Genomic DNA, 11570 nt, shown 5'->3' on the forward strand with positions numbered 1-11570 from the left:
CACCTCTCACATGTCATTAGTAAACTAAAGTGACCTGTGAGGATGAAGCCAGAGGGAAGTGTGTTGTAATGCCATTACCAGTAGCTGAGAGCAAAAGACCATTATGAAATCCTACCAAGCTGGCAATAGTGATCAGTCAGTTGACCAATGTTCTCCCTCAAAGCTGCCTGGCAGCTCATTTTATTCCATCAATCCTTACAGAGTGAACCATCAAAACAGGATTCTTGCCCCAATAAAACAATTGGGTGGATGGTAACCCTGCATCTGTCTAAGAATTATCCAGGTTGTGGTGTATGGTGGATCATTGCAAAGAACACTTTACAGAACAATCTTACATCTTAAAAAATATAAGGGTTTTTTTTGAATAATTAAAATCTCCTAAACAGCACTCCCATCTAAAATCAACATTCCAAGCTAAAATTATAATCTCTACTCACCAGCTAAACACCAGACCCAATGTATGCCTGCCTGCCTCTGAGTAGAGCCAACTACCACAGGGCAGCCATGAAAAATGCAGCAATCCCAGCAGCCAGTTCCTATTGACTGATGTGATTATCCATCCCTTACAATGAACAGTGGGGCTTTCAGCTGTGAGGATCAAATTGGAGATTACTCTTGCAATGATCTTTGAAGTTTTGACAAGCAATAAAGAACTCTGCACCTATAAAAGTGACACATGCCTAGAAGTAAAGAATGATACAGCTTGCTGGAGTACTAATAAGCCAATAATAATTTAACTCCTTAGCACCAAAACACCTGTTAGAACTATCTCTGACAGCAAAAGGCAGATTTAACAGCTACCTATACCAGATTGGGGAATATCACTGTTTCATGGACTTGCTTATAATGATCATCTAACAGCCAAAAAGGCAATTTTTACCGCTGGTTGGGACTCTTCTATCAGAATGATTTTCCAATGGAAAAGTCACTTTCTGCTAAATCAAAAATTTCCACAAATTGCTGGGAAGCCCAGTCTTCCAGGCTCTCCAAAATTAGACTATTAGCCTACAGGGATGATGTTTTTATGATGAATGATGCCTATGCATTTCACGTGTCCTAAAATCCACATGTAAGTGTTCTGCTTTGTGACTTCACAGACATCTTAAATACTAACAGGTTTCGAACTAATCAGGCTGTAATGGGAAAAGGATTATAGTGGATTAAGCTAAATCAGAAAAAAGCACTCTTATTCCAGGGCCTTATACCAAAATAATGATTCCACAATAGTTATTTCAGTAAATTTCCAAGTATAGGTAAGCCTTAGCTAAGAATCTTAAGAAAAACAACTTGATGATGTGTGCAATATTCCTGCAGAATGTGCGTGTCATGTACAGGGTACAATATGGAACATGTCAAAAACACCCATTGCCCCATGCTGCTTTACAGATCCAACAGGTCTGTCGACGAGCAAGTGTTTAAAAAAATCCTCTCCCTACTGAGCAGATGAGCACACGAAGTAAAAGGGAGGCAGAATGAGCCAGTGGATAGAGAATAGAACCAGGAGATCTAGATTCCACTGTAGGCAAACATTTACATCAAATGAATGCATTAACCAGGGGAGAGAACACCATTAGCTCAATACTAATGTAAGTCACATCTGTGCTGGTCACAGCTTCCTGGGGTTCAGCCAGGAAGTCTCTTGGAAGAGTTTACTTCCTTGTACTCCCACTCCCCATCAACTCAGTGATTTAGAGGAGTTAAAGCCAATGGGTCGAGTGGGTCCAGTGGGTGAGTGAAGAGACTAAGGACTGTGACCAAATTATACTTCATTTAAACAATGTAAATGACTTCAGTGATGTCCACTTCAACTCATTAGAAGTGAATGGAGTTTCTCCAGATCCATACTGGTTAGCTGAGAACAGAATTTATTTCACTGCCTGTCCAATTAGATGGTTTTGTTGTTGCTGTTTATATAAAGAGCCATTGTGACTAGTGATAGGGAGCATACAAAAAGTTTCTATTTGAAGATCTACCTTTTCTGACCAAATTTAAGGGGGTAGGGAAATCATCCTCTTGCAGAAACCTTAAATGCCAAGTTTTAGCTAGGAATGAATTTTTACAGATGCATTATAAGCCCCCTGTAAAAGAGGTTTTATATTGGTAATGCTAACAACACTTCAACAATAGTGGCATGAGCAGAACCTCCGAGATACTCTGTTTCTCACCTTGTGATTCCCTCCTTTGCAAAGAAGTCACGAAAAAATGCTACCCCCCAACACTTGTGAGCCAGCTTTTCAATCACTTCTCCACCACTGTTCGGTTTGTCTGTAAGAAACATGGCTTGATATGCTACAACTTTTAATCATGAACAACAAAATGATTCTATTTCTAATCTGGCAAACAAGCTAAATGCTCTCCATTCAACAGAAAGGATGAAAACTAGATTAGCGAACAAGAACTATGTTTAGTAGCAGGTAAGGTTGGAACAGGACATACTCCCTCCACCCAAAACCCTAACTTTTTGTTTCCATGATTTAAGAGGAAAGACTTTTACATTCCTTGCCATCTTCATACAACACTGTTGATAGAAGTGAAAGCCTGTCTCCAACAGACAACCAAAATCAATACATATCCCAGCTTCAAACTTGCACTTTAACACAAATTTAACAGTGACCTCAAATGACTTAATAGCAATAGGTCAGCGCATCTAACTGGCATACATTCCGGAAGTGATTTTGCTTAAACACTGCAGAGGTCACTGTGAAAATAATGGAAGCGTTTCAGTCTCTGCCATAAGTAGCATTAAATTGGCCTGACTCATTATTAAACTATAAAATGTTAAAAAGGAATCTGTGTGTGTGAAAAAACTGGGCCGAATTCCCTTTAAAGTTTTCTTTTTGATCACACCTTCCCTAGGAGGCAGTGACGATGGAAGAATGGGCAGGAGGCGCTTTAGGCAGAAGGAACATTGGGCAGTACCTGGCCCAAGCTCCTGTCCATCTCCTTTATTGTGTGAGTAGTCCCCTACTAAACAAGCTGTACCCGTCTCATCTGGAAGTGAAGCATGAGGAAATTCACATCCCAATCCTACTCTTTGGCAGCTTGAGGCCATTAACTGTCTCCATCCCAGGGCTCTAGAAAAGAGTTTTGTAAAATCTGTACTTCTGCCGTATTAACTGGTAGCGATCCCTCCAGTTTAAGATATACCAACTGCATTATTGCACAGTGTAGTCTGTATTTCTCGGTCATCACCAGGCATTGACAGTATGCACTTCTTGTGAAAGATGCAGTCAGAATTTTGTCTGGTTTATTTCAATTGCTCTCATGCAAGGGTGCTTTTAAGAGGTTTGGGGAACCCTATTCCCTTGCACTGTGAAAGCTGGTATGTCTCTATCCAATCAATGCCATAGAAGACCTGGGAAGAGATAGGATAGGAAGAGCTAAAACTCATAAAAAGAAACACTGTTGCTAATTGCAGCTAGTATCTGTCTCCTTCTGCTTTAAATCAGGTATATAGGGCCGACTTTTTCTGTACACATTCAGGACAAAGGGAATTTTTGACTAAACTTCAGAATTAGGCCCAAGAATACAAAGTTGAAAGTCATTACAGGGGTCTATTTCATTGATATAACAGACCTTTATTTGAGACATGAGGGAAATATTGTTACCAGAACTTGATTTACTTTCCCTGAAAATAAAACTCATAAAATAATCCGTGCTAAATGTATTGTTTTAAATTAAATTGTAGGATCAGCTCATTTTTAAAAGTCTGTAGAAGTACAGAAGACTAATACTAAAGCTATATACTATTACATAGACACACGCTTTACTGCCACCTTGTGAATACTTGCAAAAACAACAGATTTTTTTTGGTTAAAAAACAGCCTTTTAATTTAGTCAATAAGAACCCAATTCTACCATCCATACTCACATTGTAAGTATATTACTCCACATGTAGCCCCACTAATTTTGATGAAAATACCTGTTGAGCAAGATACTACTTAGCATAAGTAAGAGTGGCAGAATCAGATCCTTTATACAAAGAAGAAAAAAAAGTCAGTTACTGTAAAAAATATCTAGTTTCACAAGTGCACTGGTTAAGTCTTAATTTAATACCATAATCTTTTATATTATTGAAAAATAGAGTGCTAAATTCGCTCTGATAAAAATATTGCAGCTTTACATCCAATTTGTATAGCAGTCTTCAAAAGTGAATAAGCTGGTGCCTATAAAAGAGAAAGATAATTAGTCATTGGATGAAGTCTTAATTAAAAAAAATAGATTTGTGGAAACAAGGCATGCATTAATTAAAAAAAAATGAAATATATGAAGATTTGTTTTCATCTACATTAGACGAACAATATTGCTTTCTCAGAACAGGAAAAATAGCCTTTTTTTTTTTTTTTTTAAATTAAAGAGCCTTACCTTGCACTGAAATATATTGTATGTGAGAAAAATATGCCCCTTCCCTCCACATAACAGAACTCTTTCAGGTCCCCCACATAGAGGTGGGAAAACAGTAGAGGGACTACAGTGAGCTCACGAGGCATTACGAGAAGGAAGAATTTGGTCCAGAGTTTCATCCTAAACCAATATGGTAAATTGTGTTTGGTATATCAAGGTGATATCTGGATTCCCAAGACTGAAAGGGATAGATTACTCTATCTGACAAAAGGCTCACTTACTAATCTGATCTTTTAAGAAAACTCAAATTAAGCCACGATTTGAAAAAACAAAAGCAGAATTGAACTAGTTAGCTAGGAACAAAGAACTAGTTTTAACAGCAGCATAACGGGATGCTACTCAGTTGCTGGAAAAAAATTCAGCATCATTTCAGATTCTGGTGAAGGCACCTTCAGTGTTATCTTATACCTGCCTCCCGAGAAAGAATAAAGAATTATTATTGCACTGTTATTTTCCCACCCACGCGCTATACATTCATTTGCACAAAGAGAAGGAGAGACCATCACAACTGGATGCGTAGCAATGATCAACAGCAATGAATAAATGCTCTATGCCTACCAATTCTGCATTGTGGTCAAGCCCTACATCATGGTGCTCCAGCTCATCATCTCGGAACTTCTTTATTATCTTTTTAAAAGAAATGGTAGCAGATTAGTAACAGTTTTCACCTACACATCAATCATCCAGATGACAAAACTGAACATAAACCACATACTTCTGGCCACATCATCACTCGAGGGACAATATCTGAGATCAAGACCTGCAGGAAACTGAATGCTTTTGAAAAATCCCCTCCCCACAATTTCCAGTTAGAAGAACCTATAGCTATGGTGTATGAGGAAACAACTTCTGAAATAAAGAAGCTCATACTAGGTTTTTGGAACTATACAGAAAATAGGGCTGTCAATTAATCGCAGTTAACTCACACGATTAACTAAAAAAAAAAATTTATCACCATTAATGGCAGTTTTAATCTCACTGCTAAACAATAGAATACCAACTGAAATTTATTAAATATTTTGGATGTTTTTCTACATTTTCATATAGATTGTATTATGTGTTGTAATTGAAATCAAAGTGTATATTATTTTTTATTATAAATATTTGCACTATAAAAATGATAAAAAATATTATTTTTCAATTCACCTCATACAAGTACCGTTGTGCAATCTCTTTGTCGTGAAAGTGCAACTTCCAAATGTAGATTTTTTTTTGTTACATAACTGTACTCAGAAACAAAACAACGTGAAACTTCAGAGCCTATAAGTCCACTCAGTCCTACTTCTTGTTCAGCCAATCGCTAAGACAAACAAGTTTGTTTACATTTGCAGGCGATAATGCTGCCCTCTTCTTATTTACCATGTCACTAGAAAGTGAGAACAGGTGTTTGCATGGCACTTTTGTAGCTGGCATTGCAAAGTATTTATGAGGCATATATACTAAACATACATATGTCCCTTCATGCTTCGGCCACCATTCCGGAAGACATGCTTCCATGTTGATGATGCTTGTTAAAAAAATAATGCATTAATAAAATTTGTGACTGAACTCCTTGGGGGAGAATTGTATGTCCCCTGCTCTTGCTTTACCTGCATTCTGCCATATATTTCGTGCTATAGCAGTCTCGGATGATGACCCAGCACATGTTGTTCATTTTAAGAACACTTTCACTGCAGATTTGACAAAAGGCAAAGAAGGTACCAATGTGAGATTTCTAAAGATAGCTACAGCACTTGACCTACGGTTTAAGAATCTGGAGTGCCTTTCAAAATCTGAGAGGGACAAGGCGTGGAGCATGCTTTCAGAAGTCTTAAAAGAGCAACACTCAGATGCGGAAACTACAGAACCCAAAACACCAAAAAAGAAAAATCAACCTTTTGCTGGTTTCATCTGACTCAGATGATGAAAATGAACATGCGTCAGTCCATACTGCTTTGGATTGTTATCGAGCACAACCTGTCATCAGCATGGACAAATGTTCCCTGGAATGGTGGTTGGAGCATGAAGGGACATATTAATCTTCAGCGCATCTGGCACGCAAATATCTTACAACGCTGGCTACAACAGTGCCATGGGAATGCCTGTTTTCACTTTCAGGTGACATAGTGAACAAGAAGCAGGCAGCATTATCTCCTGCAAATGTAAACAAACTTCTTTGTCTGAGCAATTGGCTGAATAAGAAGTAGGACTAAGTGGACTTATAGGCTCTAAAGTTTGACATTTTTATTTTTGAATGCAGTTATTTTTTGTACATAATTCTACATTTGTAAGTTCAACTTTCATGATAAAGAGATTGTACTACAGTACTTGTATTAGGTGAATTGAAAAATACTATTTCTTTTGTTTTTTTACAGTGCAAATACTTGTAATAAAAATAAATATAAAGTGAGCACTGTACACTTTGTATTCTGTGTGGTAATTGAAATAAAAATATTTGAAAATGTAGAAAACAATCAAAAATATTTAAATAAATTATATTCTATTTTTTAATCGCGCAAGTCCATGAGGCTCCAGTGGATTCAAGTTTCCCCCTGTATGGAACAACTTTCAGGATCAAAGCCTAGAAGAGAAAGATCTAGGACTCAAGCTATGAGCTGAATATAAAATACAAAATTTTCTTCTTTGTGAAGTACAGATTGCAGAAATTATTAAACCAAATACCTTCAAGCAAAACATGTGAACTAATGGTGTGAGATTTTTCTATCATACATGACAGTTTTCCTCACGTAGGGCTTTGCATAGGCTCCTCTTTTTATATTTGTATAAATCAAAAGAAAAATAAAATACACTTTTGCCAAAGACGTGCTCACGGTCTCCAGACATCAAAGGTAGAACATCTTACTCTGCTGGACAATTTGAGTTCTTGATATTCTCTCTATCCTGCTCTTGCATTCAGTGTCATTGTTTTGTCTTGTATTTTACTGGTACACAGACCAGCTTTTTTTAACATGATACCTTTGTGCTCACAGCTCATCTCTCACCCAGTCTTGCAGATGCTAATCAACAACAGAATTTGGGCTACTTCAAATCCCAGTCTTGGGCCTATGAGACTGGGATCTGGAGCAGCCCAACCTCCACTGCAGGTCAGCACATGTATAACTGACTAGGCAGTAGTGGTCAATGGGTTGTTATAAGGTGAGGGCCTAAGAACTCAGTTGTAACAAGCTCCTCACAGGTAGACCTCCTATTGAAATCAACAGGGTTATGCACATGCACAGTTGTCTGCCCATTAAGAGCTCAATTCAGGATTGTGGCCCAAAGGTATTAAATTTTAAAAGACTAGGAAAGTGGTTCCTAATCCAAGTGAAGGTGAGAGATCAGCTGCTCTCAAATTCTGCAAGGTATCTGGAGTTGCAATGATATTGTCATACCCAGTATAACCAAAGCATGCCACATGGTACATTATAACAATTTGTACATTTTCTTTTTCTCTAGTCCCTCCCATTAAATTAAAATGTTTGGGAACCATAGGCTGCCTCTTCTGTCCCCATCAAAAAACAGATTGCAACTACTAGAAATGGGCTCTGTAGCTGTGGTCTCAGATATTTACATTTAATCCAACAGCTAATTGAAACATAACACTTTTCATTTTGAGTGTTTCATTGCCTTTAGTGTTCTGAACTAGCAGTGAGAAAATAATCTGCTGCAAACCCAAATGCCATATTTATGTCATTTGAAAAATACTGTCTCAATATACTGTTCAGAGAATATGTGAAATACCTTTAAACTACATTCACATACCTGTCAAGTATCAGAGGGTTAGCCGTGTTAGTCTGAATCTGTAAAAAGCAACAGAGGGTCCTGTGGCACCTTTGAGACTACCCACGAAAGCTTATGCTCCCAATACTTCTATTAGTCTCAAAGGTGCCACAGGACCCTCTGTTGCTATTCACATACCTGTAATAATTCTTTGTATTTTTCTGGATCCTCCTCCATTAGTGTTCTGATCTGGCTGTTATAATGATCTGATATGCTCTCTTCCACTGCCACAGTGCAAGCCATTGCACCTTCTTTTCCAAGTAAAGCAGTTCCAGCACCTGTAATTATCAAACAAATTAATTCAAACAAAACATTCCAACCTACATTATTAACAACAACATCAATAAGACTATGCACTCACCTAAAGCAAACCCTGCAACATTCCAAAAAGGCAATAAAACAGTAGGTCGAACTCTAAATGTGACCATTAACTCATTAAACTTTTTCAGATGGTCCTTTTCTTGATCCCACATTTGCTGCAACAGAAATAAAATTACAGAAAAAACGTAATAGAAAATAAGCATTAACTATAAATGTAGAGAAAAAATTCAATGGATATTAACTTCACTCATGCTAATTTGATTTGTAAAGGTGAGCAACAAAATAAATTAAATTGGCTTGTGACTGTTTTTTCTCTGGAATACATAAACAGGGCCTGAAAGGTGCGCAGGTAGGGATAGGTTGTGTGTCTTTTCCCTCCCTCTTGCTTGCTTTTACATTAGAAATTCAGGTCCTGTCTAACATAGAAAACTCTATGAGGACTGAAAAATTAGGAAATGATGACAACAGAAGAAGCAAGAATGAAAGTTGACGAATTAAGAGGAATTTGTTGGTCAGATTTGTTAAAACTTTACTATTAGGTTTTGTTAAAACCTATTTGTAGTCAGTAATTAGTTAACATTTTGGGAAAAGGGAATATGAACAGTTATTTCACAGCTTTCCCTCATTCCTTTTTTACATATAAAATGAGTTTTATTTTACAAGAATCTTGACACCTAAAACATAACGAACCCTTTGTCACACACTGCAACAACTGCATGTCTATGATTCACTCAGCAGTTGGGCCCTACCAAATTCACCACCATGAAAAACACGTCACGGACCATGAAATCTGGTCCCCTCCTGTGAAATCTGGTCTTTTGTGTGCTTTTACCCCATACTATACAGATTTCACAGGGGAGACCAGCACTTCTCAAACTGGGAGTCCTGACCCAAAAGGGAGTTGAAGAGGAGCTGCAAGTTTATTTTAGGAGAATTGTGGTATCATCACCCTTACTTCTGCACTGCCTTCAGAGCTGCGCGGCTGGAGAGCGGCGGCTGTTGCCTGGTTGCCCAGCTTGAAAGCAGTGCCCTACCAGCAGCAGTGCAGAAGTAAGGATGGCAATATCATACCAGAGCTGGGAGGCTGGAAAGTGGCTGCTGCTGACTGAGGACCCAGCTCTACAGGCAGCAGCACAGAAGTAAGGGTGGCAATATCATACCATGTGATCCTAACTTCTGTGCTGCTGCTGCTGCTAGCAGCAGCTCTGCCTTCAGAGCTGGGATCCCAGCCAGCAGCTGCCGCTCTCCAGTTGCCCAGCTCTGAAGGCAGCGCTGCCACTAGCAGCAGCACAGAAGTAAGGATAGCAGTACCGCAACCCGCACATACAATAACCTTGTGACCCCGCCACAATTCCTTTTTGGGTCATTTACAACACCATGACATTTCCGATTTAAATAGGTGAAATCATGACATTTATGATTTTAAAAATCCTATGACCGTGAAATTGACCAAAATGGACCATGAATTTGGTATGACCCTACTCATCAGCCAATCCGATCACTATGTTATGTGTCATACTTATATTTTACCATAGGAAGAGCTTTTGTAAGACCAGTTGTTTTAAAGTAAATATTGCAAACCTTAAATTATAGCCTTGTAATTTATTTTATTGTACTTCAGCTAAAGAATATGTCTTTGAGTATATAAGAAGCATAAAGATAAGATGAAGTTAGACCACACATACTAACCTGAATGACTGGCCCTACTGTAGTTCTACCTAGCACAGCCATTTGCCCAGCATAAATACGATTTGCCCCATACTCCCCTGCATGATCCACCCTGATTATGCGATCTATGGTTGGCTTGTTGATGTTGTCCAAGGTCATTCCAGTACTACAAAATCTGAAAGAAGTCTGTTTTGACTGCAAACTCCATTTTCTTTCAGAACCTGTCAAACAGAGATACAACTTATGTGAGCTATAATTCTCTACCACCACTGAAAGTGAGGGAAGTCTTAATAAAATATCCATACAAACACTTAACACGGAATGCACACACCATTTACTCATGTTGTACCTACTTACTTACCCCTTTGTGATACATGACTCCAGTGTGATGCGGGGGGGGGGGGGGGGGGGGGGGGGGAAGGATTCTGAGTCAGGAATGGAAAATGGGGAGAAGGGGAACAGATGACAGGTGACCTTAGGGTGAAAGTGGGATATGGGAGATTAGCCTCAAAGGGGCTCAGATGACCCCAGGAGTAGGGATGAAGCACAGGGGTGATGGATGACCCTGGAACGGGATGAGCTGGTGGGAGATGACTCCAGGGTGGGGATAAGAGAGGGTGGAGATAACTGTAAACCTGCAAGGGGACAGAGTATGACAGGAAGGGGTGACCCCATAAGAACGGCCATACTGGGTCAGACCAAAGGTCCACCTAGCCCAGTATCCTGTCTTCCGACAGTGGCCAATGCCAGGTGCCCCAGAGGGAATGAACAGGTAATCATCCAGTGATCCATTCCCTGTCACACATTCCCAGCTTCTGGGAAACAGAGGCTAGGCACACCATCCCTGCCCATCCTGGCCAATAACCATTGATGGACCTATCCTCCATGAATTTATCTAGTACTTTTTTTAACCCTGTTATAGTCTTGTCCTTCACAACATCCTCTGGCAAGGAGTTCCACAGGTTGACTATGTGTTGTGTGAAAAAATACTTCCTTTTATTTGTTTTAAACCTGCTGCCTATTAATTTCATTCAGTGACCCCAAGAAGAAGATGGACGAGTGACCCCAGAAGGCAATAACATATTGGAGGAAGGGGTGAACCCAGGGACGGGAGCGGACGGGGGGGGGCGTGACCCCAGAGAGTGGCAGAGATGGAATGACCCGGAAGGTGACGGGAAAAGGGGGTACCCCAAGGACGGGGTGGGCGCTAGGGGCAGTGACGCGGGAAGCGGGTACCCCACTTTTGCCATGAGAGGGGAAAGTTGTGGCCCCCGTACCTGCCCCGTAGCAGAGACGCTGGCAGCCCGCGCGCAGCCCCCTCACGGCCGGAGCCACAGCTGCCTCCATGGCCCTGACCCGGGCCTGGAACCGCCTCACCTCGGCGCAGAGTGATGACGTATCCAGAAGACTCGCTCAAA

At 39.8% G+C, this 11570-nt stretch overlaps 1 protein-coding gene across 1 annotated transcript; it reads right to left on the reverse strand.

Annotated features, from left to right (window-relative positions):
• Nucleotides 1–3557: 3557 nt before the first annotated feature.
• COQ7 (coenzyme Q7, hydroxylase) lies at nucleotides 3558–11561 on the reverse strand. Its single transcript, XM_005307195.5, has 6 exons — nucleotides 11430–11561; nucleotides 10174–10373; nucleotides 8525–8639; nucleotides 8302–8441; nucleotides 4963–5031; nucleotides 3558–4166 (listed from the first exon to the last, which is right to left on the reverse strand). The coding sequence occupies exons 1-6, from the start codon at nucleotides 11497–11499 to the stop codon at nucleotides 4089–4091; spliced, it is 672 nt and encodes a 223-aa protein (XP_005307252.1). The 5' UTR covers nucleotides 11500–11561; the 3' UTR covers nucleotides 3558–4088.
• Between the last annotated feature and the right edge of the window lie 9 nt (nucleotides 11562–11570).

Source organism: Chrysemys picta, chromosome 10, assembly GCF_011386835.1.
Source record: "Chrysemys picta bellii isolate R12L10 chromosome 10, ASM1138683v2, whole genome shotgun sequence".
NCBI classification, from domain to species: Eukaryota; Metazoa; Chordata; order Testudines; family Emydidae; genus Chrysemys; species Chrysemys picta.

Coding starts and splice junctions, on each gene's coding strand:
- COQ7 (XM_005307195.5), bottom strand. CDS start 11,499: ATGGAGGCAGCTGTGGCTCCGGCCGTGAGGGGGCTGCGCGCGGGCTGC. Junction 10,374..11,429: donor GCGTCTCTGCTACGGGGCAG/GTACGGGGGCCA, acceptor TCTGTTTGACAG/GTTCTGAAAGAAAATGGAGT. Junction 4,167..4,962: donor TTGACCACAATGCAGAATTG/GTAGGCATAGAG, acceptor TCTCTTTTATAG/GCACCAGCTTATTCACTTTT.